Source organism: Scleropages formosus, chromosome 21 (assembly GCF_900964775.1).
Source record: "Scleropages formosus chromosome 21, fSclFor1.1, whole genome shotgun sequence".
NCBI classification, from domain to species: domain Eukaryota; kingdom Metazoa; phylum Chordata; class Actinopteri; order Osteoglossiformes; family Osteoglossidae; genus Scleropages; species Scleropages formosus.
The window spans coordinates 7,756,341-7,774,961 of NC_041826.1; the positions used below are offsets into that span (position 1 = coordinate 7,756,341).

General features: G+C 47.2%; 1 protein-coding gene across 6 annotated transcripts in view; it reads right to left on the reverse strand.

The window, feature by feature from the left end:
• Nucleotides 1-18,621, reverse strand: part of pde1a (phosphodiesterase 1A, calmodulin-dependent) — a 42,212-nt gene that overhangs the window by 7,761 nt on the left and 15,830 nt on the right. For 2 of the 6 annotated variants that reach the window (XM_018728955.2, XM_018728954.2), the window contains exons 3-4: nt 2,914-3,027; nt 1,045-1,227 (exon numbers count right to left, since the gene is read on the reverse strand). In XM_018728955.2, coding sequence (XP_018584471.1) covers nt 1,045-1,227; nt 2,914-3,027 — 297 coding nt within the window. Of the gene's footprint in view, nt 1-1,044; nt 1,228-2,913; nt 3,471-6,969; nt 7,126-14,470; nt 17,553-18,621 lie in introns of those variants that run through there. The other 4 variants (XM_018728956.2, XM_018728957.2, XM_018728952.2 and 1 more) reach the window with 4 other exon arrangements.

Genomic DNA, 18,621 nt, shown 5'->3' on the forward strand with positions numbered 1-18,621 from the left:
ACCTCCTTGGGTTCCGTTCAGATGCCTGTCAGGAAGAACGTTTGTCCATCACGAGACTGCCTGGACCGAACCCGTTTAGGTGGAGCTGTCTCCAGCGCCTTAGTCACAAACGCCTTCTCCATTGTACCCCAGTTGCGAGTTTTACTGAGTTCAACGCATGCGCGGAAGGTGCCGAGTCAAGCCGGACCCATAGCGATCACTCATGCGGTTTTCAAGGCAAGTCAAGGGAGGAACAGAGGTGGGTTGCCAGGTCCTCCCTCTGTATGGAGAAAGGCGGGGCCACAGCACACCCCAAGCGGGACTTGACCCCAGACCCGCCACACAGCAAGGCACCGGTCAAACCCGTCACGCCACCACACCCCCCCCCAGCGAGTACACACATATCAACAAATACCCTGATTTTTTTTTTTTGATTGCTAATGTATCACAGCAAAAGCACATTGCCTCATATTCAGCTGGCACGCAGTTCCTAGATCCAAACAATAGCCTTAAATGCGCACGCTAATTGCGGTAACCTTTTCAAGGTGACCTTTTATGACCGGTTCTTACAGTTACAATGACTGAGGCCTCATCAGAGCCGGGCCATTGTTCAATAGCCACATTCTCTATTGCGCTCCGTTTTGTCGAAAGACAGAGATCTTTTCAAGCAACAGGTGACACCGACTCTCCAACAGCTACCATGGCAACCAGCGAGGCTTTTTTTCCTGTCCTAACAACCACTAAATTTAGGAATGCAAGGATTTTGTGCACTATGTAATGATATGAGTACAAATACTTTTCAGGCTGTACGGCAGTCACGATCATACTGTATTCCATCTATTCGCTTTCACCGATCGCGATGCAGAAGGGCGTTAATGTCTGGAAAATGCGGACTGAAAATGAACGTTTCATGAAACTTTTATTAGTGCAATAGCTGCCTATCCTGCATATATGTGAGCGCTGTGGATACAGTGTATTTAGCTATGTTTAATGTGTAGTCGTGATATCGCTTCCCGAGTCCCTGTATAGATCCTGCTGAGATGGAACCGGACAGATGGGTGATACCTCTCCACAAAGATACCAGCTTGCACCGCATGAACGATGCTGCGGAACCGCGGCTTCTCCTCAGGCCGCCGTCGTACCACGCCCATCTTCCTGGTGAACGTGGAGGCCAGCCAGTCGCGAACCTCCATGGGCACGGAGTCGGCCTGGATGTCGCAGAGCTCATCCTCAGCATCCAGCAGCCTCCTGCAGGAGAGAACGCGTGTTGTCAAATGCCATCAAATGCCATCAAACGTGCACCGTGCGCCACTTCCGTCAGTAAAGAGGGCACCGGTTCCCACTGTGCTGGCACCTCTAGCGCGGCACCAGACGCAATGGCTCCCATTCTGCGGCAGCCCTTCTGCTGGAGGACGCAAGACCCATATGTGATCCTAGTAACATATGTGGTCTCTGCGTGGGCTCGTGGGGCGGGTTCTGCCATGAGCGCATCTCCACTTTGGCGACGCAGCCTCTGAGGGGCATCGTGTGACTGTGGACTGCGGCAAACGTAAGGACTTCGGCGAGGGAGAAGTCGCTGGCTGCTGCCTCAGGTGACTCATGTGTACGCAGTCAACCGACAGGACTGTTTCGATGCGTGAGCCGGAAAGCGCTAGTTAAAACCCTCCGGCTACCTACGCAAGTGTGAAGATTCTGCTCATTTATTGTGCTTCCATAGTACGAACCTTGAAACGGAGTGTATGTTTATTTACGCAATGCCATACTTAGATCGGATTAATAGGAAATTCTTTCTTTGATGTTTCGAACGTGCCGAAGAAATTAATTTTTAACAAAAATACCTCATGAAAATCTATTAACGTTTTTTTTTTTTCAGTGTATCGGAACACAGTGTGCAGAAATGTCCGGCCCAATATATTATTTAAATTGCAAATACAGATGTGCAGGTTCCGTTTGTGTCAGAAAGGAATGGATTTAGAGCCGATTCACCATTCAGGTCACCTCCAGCCTCCCAGAATCCCTCCTTACTCACGACGAAGCGGTCACACGGGATATACGGGTGTAAGTGCTGCCCCTCACTGATGAATATAGTACTAACAAGTGCGGGAAGGCATCGAGCGCACTGGTAAATTTCACCCTGTTTATGGACCTTCCGTTTGACCACCAGTGAACGATCCCCCCGATTCACTTTTCAGGTAATTACTGTATATCTGGAGCCAAACATTAAGCTCCCAAATCACATTAAACAGCAAGAAACAAAAAATATGAGCAAAGTCACTATAATCTCATGTAATTGCTTAAAAACGACAATATGAAAAAGCGATAAATCGCATTGCAATTCTGAGAAATAAGATGTCGGTTTAACGGTCTAATTAAGGTGGGAGATTAGCCATTTTGGCACACGACTCATTATAAACGCATCGTTTCCGGGGCCGAAAACACACAGTAAATAAGTAAATAAAGGTGAGGGAAATTCAGACTGGAGAAAGACTGACAGCAAACGCAAGACAGGCTGCAGCAGCCACTAGTTGCACATAATCCTCAGGCAGCACATCAGCTGGCCAGTATTAAACCGGAAACCGTTCGTTCATCTCCGGATCAGGCCGAGAGAAATGAGACTACAAAGGAAACTAAATAGCAGCCCATAAATAAGGCTGCTGGGTTAAAAGAGTGATGGAATAACCTCGCATGAGGTTTAACTGTATCCCGAAGGCCAGCAACAGCAGTGCTGGGTGACCCTTCTCAACGGAGCGGAACAAAAAAGAATGTACGGCTTATTCTTCTTGTAACAATCATTACATAACAATGTGTATAATAATACTATGTTATGTGATAAAAGAGACAGAGAGACCCGGCATATCATAAGGCTTTCGGATTGTTAAAGAAGTACCCAAGGTTGCTCTTTTCCCGATGATGGACACCCTGATGCAAACTCACCTGGTCTCATCGATGTAGACTGCCTCCAGAACCGAGGCTGCATACTCGATGTTCTTCTTCAGGTCCGGAACATTGACTTCGCCCCTCTCCAGCTGCTTCAGCAGACATCTCAACCTGCGGGGAGGCGTGACGCTGCTGACACGACTTGCGTGTACCGATAGAAGGAACGCAAAGCGCCCACACGTCCACGAACGTAGGAGTACGGCTACTGCAATGTCAGACAGCTCAATTGAAAATATAACCTTCTCAAAATAAGATCCCAACACACATATGTACATTGTTCAAATATGCATATTCTTGCGAAATACACGGATAAGTCAAAAAGCATCTGCAAGCATTATTACGGATACTTTTTGACTTACCCTTGTAAATTACTCGCTCGTCCCACTTTGTGTCGGAATGAATTACTGTACAATTTGCAGATGTCTGGAAATATTTATAGTAAATGGCCAGCTCTGAATATAGTCTTCAAGTATATACCTCACAACAATAATAACAGTGAAAGAACTGTTCTGAATCTTCATTTCAGTCATGTTAACAAAACAAAACAGAACAACAATAATAATAATAAAAATAATAATAATAATAATAATAATAATAAATGGTAAAATACCATGCAGAAATTTATATTTTTCATATATAACGGTAAGGCATGAGTTGAACTGGTCTCGCAAAACATGAGGGGGAATCCAAGTATTAGACTCTCAGATGGCCTGATCAACACCAAGGTGAGACAGTTCCAGATGAGTCTGGGCTATCCCTCTTTGGTGGAATGCGCACAGAACGCCGGGCTGATATCTGACAAAATGACATTTGTGTCACACACAACATGTCAGAGAAAGACCAAAACAAGTCCTGCATGTCCACAACGCAAGTAGTCACATGTTGTCCTCGCCAGCTTATTGCATGTCGGATCACGAAAACCACTGGTAACATAGCAACGCATTTCCAAATATAAATGTTGCAGCACATCACGTCGTGTGCTTAGCATGATGCCCACTGATAACACTTACGCCTAAACTCATTCTGTCGGAGGCAAAAAGCAACAGGGGAGGAGGACTCTGGGAATAAGACAGAAAAATAAGAAGATGAAGAAGAAGAACTGGCAGGAATCTGCTGTACTTTGGCTTCACCGTCAATGTAAACTGAAAGGAGATGTGGACGATCCACAAGAACAGCCTGGAACGTATTCCGGGACTCAAGTGCAGATGGCTTTCAGCTGCTGCTCCGTGTTTATGAAAAACCTGCTCTGACGGCGCAGCTGAAAGGCTGGGGGACGTCGCTGTCCGGTGACGGCCACCGCGGAAAGGAAACAAGCGCTCCGGGAGATGGCCTGCGATGAAAGAGCCGCGGGCTGGACAAGAGCAGCCAGCGGATGGGTTTCGCTGCATCCGGCGGGTCCGGCTGCGTAGATGCTACAGCAGCTCGAGCCCCACACTCGAGCTGATCTACGTCCGGCTTGGAGTCAGATCCACGTCCTCTGCGAGCTGCGACTCGTTTGCCATTGTTCCAACAAGGACGTCTCTGCTGGCTGCTACCCACACGAGAGATACCTCTCTCTCCCTCCCTCTGCTTCAGACAGTGACACCCCGTCCTGCTTTGGTTCAGATCACAGAGGATAGGGTTGGTCAGCCCTCATCCTGAACTCTTGCACTGAATGCTGAATGATGTTCTTTGCTATACCTCAGCAAGAATTTGCTTTATTTAAGTAATGATTTGGATGCCAAGTAAACTGGGGATGCCGAGCTGGGGGTCCAAGATGCCATTTACCAACATTATCATTATTACTTGTTACACATTGGCTTACAAATTGTTGCTTAATCTAGAAAGCCCAGGAGGGGTGGTCAACCACTGGCCTGTGGACCCCCAGAGGTTTTTTCTCCCTCAAACTTCAGTTGGCAGTTTTTCTTCCTTTCCCCAGTGGCCAGTAGGTATATTTATAGCTCTATAATAAGTTCTTCATTACCGTAGCCATTAGTTGACTGTCTTCTTTGTTTCTATCTGTTTTTCTTGCTTTATGCCTGTGTTAAAGCGCTCTGTGTCACTGCGTGAGAAGAGCGCGCTATAAAAATAAATTGAGTTGAATTGAATTAAACTTACCCTGGGTTTTGTTGATAATCAGGGTACTAAAGAAAATGCGACCCTTGGCAGTCAGGATCTATCAGGTCTTCTAAAAAAAGTGCACACACCAGTCTGCCGAAGAAACAGCGTTGTCCTGGGAGGTGGTGCAGGGCATGATACTAAATTAGAAAATACACACACATATTTTCTGTGCCGCTTGTCCCATACGGGGTCGCGGGGAACCGGAGCCTACCCGGTAACACAGGGCGTAAGGCCGGAGGGGGAGGGGACACACCCAGGATGGGACGCCAGTCCATTGCAAGGCACCCCAGGTGGGACTCGAACCCCAGACCCAACGGAGAGCAGGACCCAGTCCAACCCACTGCACCACCGCACCCCCTGCTAAATTAGAAAATAATAAATACAAAAAATAACAAAAACAAACAAACAAAAAAGGAAGTGGTAGTGCATCGCTTGAGCTGATCATCAGGTTAAACTCTTTTGGGCGACTACAGAAAAAATGCTGAGCGTTGAGATTAAGATTGCAATGAAGACACACACACACACACACATTTTCAGAACCGCTTGTCTCTTACGGGGTCACGGGGAACCGGAGCCCACCCGGCAACACAGGGCATAAGGCCGGAGGGGGAAGGGGACACACCCAGGACGGGACGTCAGTCCGCCGCAAGGCACCCCAAGCGGGACTTGAACCCCAGACCCACCGGAGAGCAGGACTGCGGTCCAACCCACTGCGCCACCGCACCCCATCACAATGAAGACACATGTACGTTTATATTTTTGATCGGATGTTTAAAGAAAAGCAAAAAAAAAAAAAGTTTGACAAAATATGTGAGCAAAGGCATCAGGTGCCTTAGACGTGACCTGCGTCAGAAAGAAAAAAGATATCGTAATCAGCGAGGATAACAGCTTCTATTGCAAAGGCCTGGGTTGGCTCTGCTGAGCCTGTGTTTATCAGGGGCTGCTCTGGCCAGCGTGTGGGCAACAAAAACCAGGCACGGGAGAGTGTGGCACAGTAAACAGCTATGACACCGATAAGGCCACAAGGGGCCCCTTCCGATGTCCTACGCCGCCGCGCAGCACAAATGCACCCACGCTCACATACGCCTTTTTGTCCCGTTACAGTCAGGGCAAAGGGGGAACGGGAGCTGCTCGAGCACTTCGCCGTTTCACCTGCCTCTTCTCACCCTCGGCCACATCGGCCGAAGTGTCGCCGGAATGACGGTTGCGATGACCTGCTAGGACCTCAGTGTCACGCGTGGAGAGGATTTTCTTCGTAACACTACGTCCTCCACGCTGCGATGAAATGCCTTTGTTTCCCTGGAGCCTTTTTTTTCAAGAGCACAGTCTTCAGCTGAGCAGCAGCGCACTCTGCGTTCCACGATTTGTTCGGTTAAAAGACTAAAAACTAAAAACTGCTGGTGTTCTGGCGCCGGCCTTTAAAAATTCTCTTCCAGAGGTGTATTGTCTTAACATTACTGGACAGGCACTCATTTACTGGCATATAAAGGGCTGGAGCTTTTAAAAAAAAATGATGCATTATGTCATTCAGTCTCCCTTGAAAAGCGGTATTCAGCCAAAAAAAGGCATGGCAGTTTACTTAAAAGACGGTGGCCAAAGAGTCATGTTTGACATTTGCTGAAGCTGCTTTAAAACAATGCCCCTCAGCGCCCATATGTTATACCCTTCCACCCGATCACTGGTGGTTCTCTCAATCTAAACAGATCTAAACATAAGAAACTTTTTTAGATAAACCTAGCGTAGCGGCTGAGCCCAACCTGTTTCCAAACAACATCCGTTATATTCAACGGGATACGGATGTGCGGCGCGGGAGGAGGTATTGCAATGCCGTCACCGTAACTCTTCTTACGGATATTTTCCTGCAAGGTTAGATGGAGCGAAAGGATAATTTTTTAAACAGGCTTTCTCTGTTCCTAAGCTTGGCACTCCGTAAGGAAAACAAAGGCACTTAACTCAGCTGTGTCTGGACAAGGCGGCGAAGGGCAAAGCCCTCTGTGTGGCATCGCTCCGGGACGATGGCGCCGCGGCCCACGTCAGAGCCTCTGAGTGGGCCCCTCTTCTCCAGATGCAGGCCTATTGAGCTCCCCAACTGTCGACTTTATACACACTCTGAAACAGAAGAGCCAGCTCGATACGGAGAAGCTCTCCAGCAGCGTTTGGCACCTGAGATCCTCTCTGGAGCGATTAGGAGCAAAGGCGTGGCAAGGATCTGCACAAGAACAAAGTTATTTCCAGTGGGAAAGTGCCAAGGGGGGCTCGCAGTCTGCGGACTGGAAACACAGCTGGACAGACGGCATTTTTCCCATGAGCCCCTGGTGTCCCTCTCCTGTTCGGCGTTTGGCAAGAACCTCCGTCGTCTCTGCATCGGGACAGAGCGCTGCTGGGCGAAGGGGAGAAGACGCGGCCTTCGGCTCTTCGCCCCCGAACGGGGCACCCGGAGGGCTGCCGCTGACCAGTTCACAGCGTCCCAGACATGAAAGCGGGGAACGCCATTAATCTGGAAAGTGACGCAGGCACATCCTTTTTTAGAGTGGAAAATGACTACAGGCCTCTTTGGAAAGCGGCGGTTCTACAACAAAACTTGAATTGGCAAAACAGACCGTAAAAAAAAAAAAGGGTATGACACAGCTTCCGAACATCTGAAAGAGATTCACGGGTCAATGTCAAAGTCCGCGGAATGAGACTTTTGCTCAATCTATGAAGAGATCCACACGGCTCGCACGGTGTCACGTATTCTCCGCGCGGGAATTGCGCGTAATTTAATGATTCGTATGGATTTTTCAGGGTAGCAAATCATGTGGTTTGAGAAGTTCGTTTAGAGTAGCAGCATAATCCAGGAAGGTCTGGATCCTGTCAAAGCTGTGCAACCCATGCAGTATCAATTCGAAGCGGAAAACCTGTTTTTAAAAAGAACCAGCAGTCTCAGGAAATGTACACGAAACCCGGACGATCTATTAGACCACAATGAGACAGCGGGCTGCTCCTGTCCTCGGGAGGATTTTCCAGCTCGCACGCTCACGCCCTTGACATCCAAGACGTGGAGAGCACCGGCTGCCCTCTATGAGAACGCTCTCAAGCGTCAAGGGCCACGCAGGGCTTGCCGGACCGCCGACACGTAGACCCAGCAGCCTTGGCCGAGGCTCAAGGAAACGGCAACGCCAGCGCTCCCCCGCGGACACGCAGATTGACGGGTCTCCTCGATGCTTCCGATGAACGAGGCCCTAGCAAGGGCACAGAACAGAAACAGCCCTTTTCCTCCTCCAAATACATACCCGTAACATATCCCATAAGATCTTCTTCACTGTACATTGCTTTATTTCTCGCTGCCTGATACATAGTGTTCCACTTAAAGACACTTCAGCAGTGTCACTGTTATAAATCTTTCGGCAGAGTGGCGTCAGGTTGGAGCTAGAGCAGTAGATCCGTATCACTGCAGTAGATCTAATGATGATAAAAATCTTCAGTGGGCCATATCTGACAGAATGGTCTTGAGGGGGTACGTAGCACTCACTTAGCTCGTGTAAAAAGCCTCGCAACTCAGATTCTCCGTACGTGTAGCAGAGCTCATGGGACTAAAATGGGCTCACCACAGTATTACTGTCACGCTTGTAGTGCAAAATCAAAAGTTTTATTCAGCTTCTTAGCTAGGGATTGGTCCGCTCAGACGGGACCCTTTAAACATTGCAGAGAATTGCTTTTACCTTTTTACTTGTATAAGAAGTACAAATGCAGGTCGGATCCTTGGTTAAGCGAGACTTCATCGCCTAAAACTGGGGAGCCTAACCTGGCAACAGAGGGCAAAGGGCTGGAGAGGGAGGGGACACACCCAGGACGGGACGCCAGTCCGTCGCAAGGCACCCCAAGCGGGACTCGAACCCCAGACCCACCAGAGTGTAGGACCTGGTCCAACCCACTGCATCACCATACCCCCTGTGAAACTTCATAAATGGAGTTATTTTTGAAAAGATATCACATAATCGTTTCTCAGAAAAATATTCCTGATCTTTGTGAATTTAGAGGTCAGAGATGTATTCATCTCAATTAATTTTAGGATGAACCCAGTGGAAAAAAAAATGAATTGTTTGTGCAAAAGATTTTATATAAGGCCTTTTAAAGATTTTGTCATTTCAAAAATTATATACAGCACCACATGGGTCAAAGGGGGGTGCGGTAGCACAGCGGGTTTGGCCAGGGTCTGCTCTCCGGTTGGTCTGGAGTTCGAGTCTCGTTTGGGATACCTCGCGACAGACTGGCATCTCCTCCTAGGTATGTCCCCTTCCCTTCCAGCCTTGCACCCTGTGTTGTCAGGTTGGGCTCCGGTTCGCCATGACCCTGCTTGGGACAAGCGGTTTCAGACTGTGTGTGTGATTATATGGATCATTTTAAAACCAAATTTCACTTTAAAAGTTTATAGTGTTTGCACACCTATAATAAATCCAGTATTGGAAAAGTTTTTTTTCTTTACATAGATCAAATCAGCGCTAGTTCAGCTGCATGGCATTACCTGGTAAAAAGTAAGAAGAGGTTCAAAAAATTAATTTTATATTTCTCTTATTTTGCTTTGGGCTGTAATCTATCTATCTATCTATCTATCTATCTATCTATCTATCTAGTCATAAAAAACCGAATGAATAATGAAAAGCAAACTGAAATCCCAATCTTTTACAATATTTACATTTACATTTATTTATTTAGCAGACACTTTTTTCCAAAGTGACTTCCAATGAACTCTGTGTGGTGTTATCAGGCCACACACCTTATTCACCACGGTGACTTACACTGCTAGATACACTACTTACACTGGGTCACTCATCCATACATCAGTGGAACACCCACACTCTGCCACTCACCCACTATGGGTGCTGAACTGCATGTTTTTGGAGTGTGGGAGGAAACCAGAGCACCCAACGACTTACACTGCTAGATACACTGCTTACACTGGGTCACTCCTCCATACATCAGTGGAACACACTATGTGTATAATACAGAACAAAAGAGAAAAATTAAACCAATAAAATTAGACAACCTTTCATGTCTGCTGCTCAGTGCAGGCTACACATAGTGTCTATGGGTCTGTGTGACACCTCCACGCAGTCCCCAGCATTGTGCTGTACTCACAATAGTTACTGTTTAACCAGTGCACAGCCAGAACTCAGAAAATTGTAGTAACAGTCTGGTATTTCTTGGGGGGTGACGTCAGAGAGCGTGCGGGAGAATAACACGGGTGACACGGCATTAACAAACACCGCCTTTCCGTCTCCGCTATCCTACCTAAGGAGTCCCTACGCACCTGATGGAGAAGCAGAGGAGACACGGAGGTTATGAACCGGCACTGCCAAATCACAGGAAAACGAGGCCAACAGCTTGAACATGGCACATGGCAGAAACTTGCCTCCAATGTAGATTTTTTTCTCGTCACTGGGATGTTTATACTTAGCTGTCTGTCTTGTATGTTCCATTTCCCCATTCTCCATCTCATTTTAACTTTGTGTGTTTTTCTAGAGGGACGGGCCATCTCTCATGGGATGCTTAAGCAATGCTATGAGACCAGTGCAACGTCGGACAGGTCAGGTCACAGTTTAGCTCTTTCCTCTACAGCGTGGCCTATGAACTCGTAAGAACTCCTGTCCTGGGTATTTATTTACTGTCTTGTACTCCTGTTCTGTGTTGCACCATGGTCTCCGGAGAAACGACATTTCGTTCCGCCGTTTACAAGCTATATAGAGGAATGACAATAAACTTGAACTTGAACTCGAACTGAACTTGAACTATAATGCCTTTACATCATCTGCAATGCATCTTTTACATGGGAAGAGCGTAGAATGAAGGTCCGCTGAAGGTCCGCTGAAGGTCCACGCCATCATGACTGAAAATAGGCCGTGCGTTTTTCACGTGAGATCAGCGATTTCTTCATAGATCGTAGAGGTTAGTCCATAGATTTGTTCAAGTTCAAGTTAAAACCCCTGCAGAAAAAAGAATTGATCAACGGAGCCTTTGCATAGAAATCCTTATGGAGGAAACCCAATGTAGCCTTTACCTTTTCATTTAGTCTCTTGCGAGCATCATATGGGTTCAATTTCAGGGAGACGCTGCCAAATTCAAACACTGGATACGATGTTAAAGAATAAACAACTATAGGGCATTTCAAACAGAACACTTTGAGTAACACGTTGCTCACGTCGCTCTTGATTTTGCTCGAACTCATCTGCTCCAAGTAACGTGCTATTCTGTCACAGTGGGTCTTTCGCGTGGCGGAAACCCGAAAGAGCACTTTCTTAAAACGTATTTACTAAAAAACCCCGTTTCGACAAGTTAATTAATCTTCTTTATTTATCTGCTGGTTTCAGCTAAAATCAACATTTACAAACTACAGACAACGCTGAAACGATACCCGGGTGAGTGAAAACGCAGAACACGCGTGATGGTGCCAAATGTAAAACAGATGAAACTGGTCCCTGGAGCAAACAAGGCCTTGTCACAGTATTTCTCCTCTTTGACTTTACAGTTCATTACTGAGAGCGCCTTTGATGGGGGAAGGTGGTCAGGCCGCGTGCTTCGCTGTTTCCCCCTAACAGCTGCGCTGACTTATTCCATAACAGCGCACATCACGCGGCTCCCCTAATTGTGTAAGTCAGCCTATAGTTTTTCAAAGGAGGAAGCGAGAGGGGGCGGATTTTTCTGGCACGCGACAGGGAGCCACGCGCGGGGACACGGGGCAAGAGTCGGCCGAGACACGCGACACGCCGGCCAAGAGCCGAAAACCGCCAGAGCCCCGTTTCAGCGCCATTTAGGAGGCCTGTTTACTCATGTTCCTGAGAAGCTCTGTTCTGTGCCTCCTATTATATGTGCAAGGCCAGGACGTTCCCACCGCTGGGGATTTCAACCAAACCGAAATCCAAAACATGGCAACCTTACCTACCTAAACCAAAGCAAAAATATGCAAGCCTCAGCAACAAGCATCGCTTGTGGGACTTGCTCTTCAGGGGCGGAGACCAGTTTGGAGCAGGAGAAGTGACTTGAAATACCTTTATTCCTTTTCTGTTGAGGTGAGAAAAACGCACATCCCCATTGTCACCTAATTTTTTGTGTTAACAGCACACGAAACGATCGTAGCGGTGTAAACGTAAGACTGTGAAACTTTTTTACCAGAAGGTAATTATCATGCATATTACCCACACACAGTGAGTGAAAGTACTTGTCCCGAGCAGGGTCGCGGGAAGCCAGAGCCTAACCCAGAAACATGGGGCTCCGGGGACACAGCCAGAACAGACCCCAGTCTGTCGCAAGGCACCCAAGCAGGACTCGAACCCCAGACCCACCTGAGAGCAGGTACGGGCCAAATCCGCTGCGCCACCGCATCCCCCGTAATACATTACCTTATTTGCCTAATGGGTGAATGATTAATTCTATTTAATTAACTAATTCATAGTCAGGATGGGCAAGAGATCAAGAGAACAATAACAAATTCACGAAACAAATGTCTACAAATTAGCCTAAAACGCAAGAGCCAAAACGGGAAAAAACTCGAGCAAAAACTTGAGCAATCAGCAAAATCTTGAAGCACGTCATTGTGTGAGCGCACTGCAAATCTCACTTCGTAATTCGGCGAGATCTGGTCTGGAACGAGCGGTGGGTGGACTGAAATCCCCACTGACACTTTTTTGGCACGTATCGCACCTGGGGTCCTTTCCTGAAAGATCCTTTGAGTTGAGCGCAACGCTCGCGTGGGAGGTGGAGTGGGAGAAGCCGCAGGGCTCCACAGATAGAACCCACCTGCAGCCTCTCGTAATGAGACAAGGAGACCGCGGCCACATACTGTAGAGCACCCGAACGGACCAGCTGCCCTTGTGGCACATGGCCTTTCCATACGGTACCTCATGGTAGCATGTCAAGGCTGGATTGCACCGGAGGGCCAAGGGAAACAATCACACAGCTGCTTTCTGTTACACGTTTAGGTCGGGAAAGCGTTACACGCGTACAAGTTTCAGCACTGGAAGGGATGATGATAAGGTACACCCAGACTCTCTCTGGACCTGTCTACCTTGGAGGGGAAATATTTGCTCATTGCTTTAGTTAAGGGTCTGGAGGAGTCTCCTCTGCGCGCACACACCTAAGGAGAAGTGCCACGAACTCTTTCGATTCATCGACGCCTTAGTTTTGCTTCACGGCGTATTGTTCGGTAATCGCAAGTTTAAAAACATTCCCCTCAGGTTGGGATGTGACGCAATCTGCGTTGCGAAATATTGCCGCTGCGGTCGTGGTTTGCTACGTGCTGGGATGATCATGCTCCGGTGCGTACCCCAGTGTTGCTGCCCAAAGCTACAGGACTCCGCAATCCAGCACCGCGCTCTAGGAGCAGTCACAAGGTCGGTGCGGAGGCTTTCAAAGAGGGGGCAAAGCTACTGGGCCCCTCTGGTCTCACAGTAAACGTCGGTTTGTTTATTGTCCTGGGCTACCCGGGCCGTGATCCACTGCAGATGTCATCATGCCACGTCCAGTGGGAATTGAAACTCAGCCTTGGATGTCACTAGCTATAAACAGAAGACAGCAAGCACCTCGCTTCCTCTTCCAAGAGCCAGGGCCCAGATGCCATGCCAGAAAAATGTTATTCCCATGCAGTCTTCCCATTAGCCTGAGGCCTGAGGACCCAAGGGGGCGGCCCTGGGTGCGGAACCCCTCCCGTATCCCGTGGGACAGATCAAGTGGTGCGACCCACCCCTTGAAACACATTGAGCTGCCAGAATCTGGTTTACAAAAAAACAAATGCGAAAAGACAAAACTGCGCTCGTGCGCAACTCGGAAAGCCGTAAATGCCCACAGGGACTGGAGATGAGTGAAAAGATGAGCGCTTGTGCCGCGAGAAACGACTCCAGTTTCACCAACAAGTGCAGAGCTGAATAACGTCTCATCGGGCAAGTGACTGAAGAGTGTTTATGCAACGGTAAAGCACTGGACAGTACCTGCTACACAGCTGGTTCCTGTTAAAGTCCACTGTTTTACATGCAAGTAAAGCTATTAGCAACCTGCCCGAAATAATGGGGCAGAGCAATGAACCATAGCACAATGTTCCACGTCTAATGGCTGTCGAACCACAACACACGAGGGCAATTCCTGGACTTCAGCCAATTCGAGCTCCTTTGAATATCACCCATAGCCTGATAGGGAAGGAAGGAAGGAAGGAAGGAAGGAAGGAAGGGAGATGAGAGCAAAAGAATGTGACACCAAACACTGACTGAGACACCTTTAGGGTCAGTAGTGATGTCAGATTGGCATCCTGCACGCTTCTCCTGCTCCGCATCATGCGCAAGCACACACACACACACACACACACACACACACACACACACACACACACACACACGCACGCACACAGGGGTGCCCCACACAGGTAAAAATCACAAAGATCAGCAAGTTGCCGCACGAGAGCCCCCTTGACCCCCCAACCCCGCAGTACCTGAAGATGGGCCTGTGGAGCAGCTTTCTCTTGATGGTAACGCAGTCGTCCATGGAGCGGCGGAGGTGCAATCCGGTTGCGTGTGGCTGCCCCGGCTGCTACTCACGGCGGAGTGCGCGCCCAGCCTGCGGCCGCCTCCCTCCCTGACAACTCAGTGAGAAAGGCCACAGGGGCCACATCGGAGAGGCGCTCCTCCGCAGCGGGAGAGGAGGAGAGCGGGGGGAGCCCTGTCCAGACCCTCGGCTGCTGTAGGCGTTAGCCTCACCAGCCCCTCCCCGCCGGAGAGCCCTGCAGTCTTTTTTTTTTTTTGATATTACAACTCTGGTGGAGAGAAAGTTCCTTTGCTCAGCCTTAGCTGTCCCATGCAAGACTGTTTTCTTTTTTCCTGCTTTTTCTTTTTTTGTGGAGCGGCTGTTAAGTGAATGGTCTGTACGCACTCTAATGAAGACGGATATGGCTGGTCGGACGGATTGGCCCCGTGTCAGGAAGTGGTAATTATGTCCCAATGTGGCTCTGATTCGCTGTGGATGATGTGTGGAGGGAACTATGCGAGGCGTGGCTGCCAGCTCTCGCAGGCTGAGGCTTAGGCTCTGGTCCTCGTGCACAGTGTTAATCGCTGGGAGACCCCCGTGCCGGGGGGTGGGGGGGGGGACCGCCCTATCCGCAGGAGAGATGGCTGATAAGCGCGTTGACACCTCGCCGGGGGAAACGGCCGGAAGGTCAGTCCTTGCGAGAGTAGTGACGTGTGCAAGGAGGGTAAAAGAAGAGCATCATCATGCAAAAGAGCTTTTTTATCTCTCGCACTTCTTCTTCGGCAAAGATGGTGTTCGCAAGCTCACTGGAGTTCCTTCAAACAGCGAGCAAAGGTCATGCGATTAAACCAGAGGCACAGAAAACATCACAAGTGTAATAGCTGGAGGGGCCTTAACGAAGCACGCTCAAATTTTGTCAGAGGCATCACGTGATTCAGTCAGGAGCGCAAAGGCAAAGTGAAACAATATGAAAATATGCCATTATTTTCCCTTGAAGGGACTTCGAGCAGCTATTCTTCCTGTGGGATGGAGATCTGCTATTGAACCCCAGTTTCATATTTTTCTTTCTGTGTTCCAAATATATTCTCAGTCAAGAAAATTTCAGAAAGGTGCAATTGCGATGCAGGAAATGGCTGCTGGAGTTTGAAAAGCCAGTACTACAATTTTTATCTTAAATCTCCAAGTTCCCATCATCAGTCATAGGAGTGTGAGTCCTCAGATTTAAACAACCTTTTGGTCACAAGCCTGTTTGCTTAACTTTCGATGAGCTCGAGAATGTTGTACGGCCGTCAGAGTGTGTGACTGGCATGAGTGGTATATGACCAGCATGAGTCATGTTTATTCAGAGTCTCGGATTTCGAGGAAACAAGCTGCATTCTGGAAAAGAAACCCTATCCCTAGCGGTGGCCCACAGCATAAGACCTGTGTGATGGCAAAATGCTGCTTTTATAAGAGCTTTGCAGGCTGAATAATTGGAATCCAGTGGCCATGGGAAACAACGGGGGCGCAGTTCTCCTTCCTACCTTGCGTCAGTTTGCATTGCGTCAGACCAGAAACTGAGCGCTTTGCCTCCTTCTGCTGCTTCCACTATAGTGCCGAAAGCCTCTTTTGGCAGCTGTGCCCCACGGAAGCTCTAAAAGTGACATTTTGGACTGCTGAAGTCTCTGAAGTCACCATAAACTTCATGACATTTCAGCATGTTCACTATGTGCTTCATAAATATCCATTCAAAAGGAGAGTGTATACTTCTGTAGCCAGTGCAAGATGTGTACTGTACAGTTGCTCCAGAAAACATCCCCCCCTTAGCTCTCGTCACTTTTGTGTTACACCTTAAAATTCATAACAGGAATGCAATGTTTCCCTTGTTCAGTAAGAATGAAATTAAACATGAATGAAAGAAATGAAGTGCAATTGTTATGCAAAAATGTTTCTTTCGAAAATGTTTTTTCTTCCAGTGCGTCCTTCTCATTTTCGTTATCAAAGTTCTCAGTATTTGTGGATTTATACTGTATGTATGAGCTTTCGACGTTTAAATTTTGAAGAATATCAATCATTCCTCCATGCAAATTTGCCCCATCTCTGCTATGTTAGAGCAATCGCGTCAGTTTTCTGGATATTTTCAGGTCATAGCACAGATTTTCAGTTGGATTTAAGGGTTGGCTTTGGCTGGGCCATCCTAGAAGAGTTCAGTCTTTTGCAATGTGTTTCAAGTCATACCCTATTAGTACAGAAATCTTCACAAGAAATCAAGTCTCTGGTCAAGTGAGACGTTCTCCTTCAAAATTAGCCTGTATTTGTCCATCTCACCCTAGAAGGAAATCATCTTCTCAATTGCTCCTGCTGAGACACAACCAGATCACAGCGCTGCCACCACTATGATTGACGGTAGCAAAGGTGTTACCTGAGTGAAGAGCAATGTTTTGATTGCACCAAACATAATCCTTCATCTTCAGGTCAAAGCACTCGACTTCAAACTCAGCACCACAAAATCTTTTCCCAGAAGCTCTCAGGGTCTTGCTTTTGGCTGTCTCCAGATGTAACTGTGTCACATTAGCCATTCTTCCAAAGGGGCCGAAACTGTGTAGTGCTGAAGAGCTTATTGTCACCTGGAGCGAGATGAGCCATTTCAGCCAATGAGTTCTGCTACACTCTTAGTGGTGTAGCTAACCTGTGAATCTCCTTGCCGACAACTGGCCTTCACATCCAGTTGTTCATTTTTGAAGGCTGGCCTGGTCTTACTGGTGTCTGGGTTGCACCATATTTTTTCAATTTTGTAACAATGTGTTCCTGGGAGGAGTTGAGAGCTTTGCCAATATTTTCATAACCTTCTCCAGCTTTTTGCCTCCTAACAACTGCATGTCAAAGCTCCACAGGCAGTTCCTTGGTGTTTATGACAGTGTAACTGATCAGATCTGCTGTTTCAGATGTGAGAGTTTGCAAAGTCAATAATATTTGTACTCCACTCATGTAACTGAACACAGATGGATTCCAGATCGACACAGGTAGACTTGTAACATCTATGTTTCAGTCTGATCTATTGCTTAAGTCATTTTCAAGTTTTTATTTCTAATATATTTAAAAAACATACTTTATCACATTTTGAAATTAGTTACATGCATGAGCTCACAAAGTAATTCCCTTTACATATATTTTGATACCTGCAGTTTATATTTATTCATTTAGCTGATTCTTCTCTCTAAAGCAGCTTACAGTCTTAAGGTTATAATGATTATTATAGTTACAAACCTACAACTCTTTACTTATTTATACAGCTGACTAATTTTTTATTGGAGCAATTTAGGGTAAGTGCCTTGCTTAAACTACAGCTAGAGGAGAGGACTCAAACCTGCAACCCTTTGATCTAGAGATAGTAGTGCTAACCACTACACTACCAGCTCTATATCTTCCACATAGGAAAAACTAGTCAGGATTAAATACTTTCTTAAGGCACTGCATTTTGTGTCGTGCTGCGTAGTAATGAGATAATTATTGTTACTTAGTGTAGTGGGAAACATGCAATAAACAGATAATGGAAAAATAGCAACACTAATTCAAAACTCTTACACTGGTTCTCATCTTTAGTGGAGTGAAGTGTATGTGCTTCAATTTCAACTCTTAGCTGCCTCAGTTTTGGCAGAAGTCTACGTTTTTATGGCTAGTTAACACAGGAAATAATGATTCAACTCTTGTACTTAAATGTTCAGGTACACTGAGAACTTATTTACAGTAATTGAGCAGCTCTGGCCTGGTCAGCTGGCTCTGCTCTTACCATATGGATTTCAGACCTCAGGTCTTTAAAATGCTGCAAACGTCCATCAACATATAATCTGGTGCAAGAAGGATATGAAAGGAATAGCTGGTAATGTATTGGTTAGAGCTGCTGCTTCTGGATCTCAAGAGTACAGGTTTGATCCCACCTCCGGCTGTAGTACCCTTGAGCAAAGTACTTATCTTAAATTGGTCCAGTAAAATTACCCAGCTGTATAAATGGGTAAATACTTGTAAGTTGCTTTAGTGAGAAGTGTCAGGTAAATGTAAAATTTAGTGCAAGAAACAATGTATGTAAAGACTTGCACATAGAATTTGAGCTCTTCCTTCAATTCAGAGGAACTTTGTGGT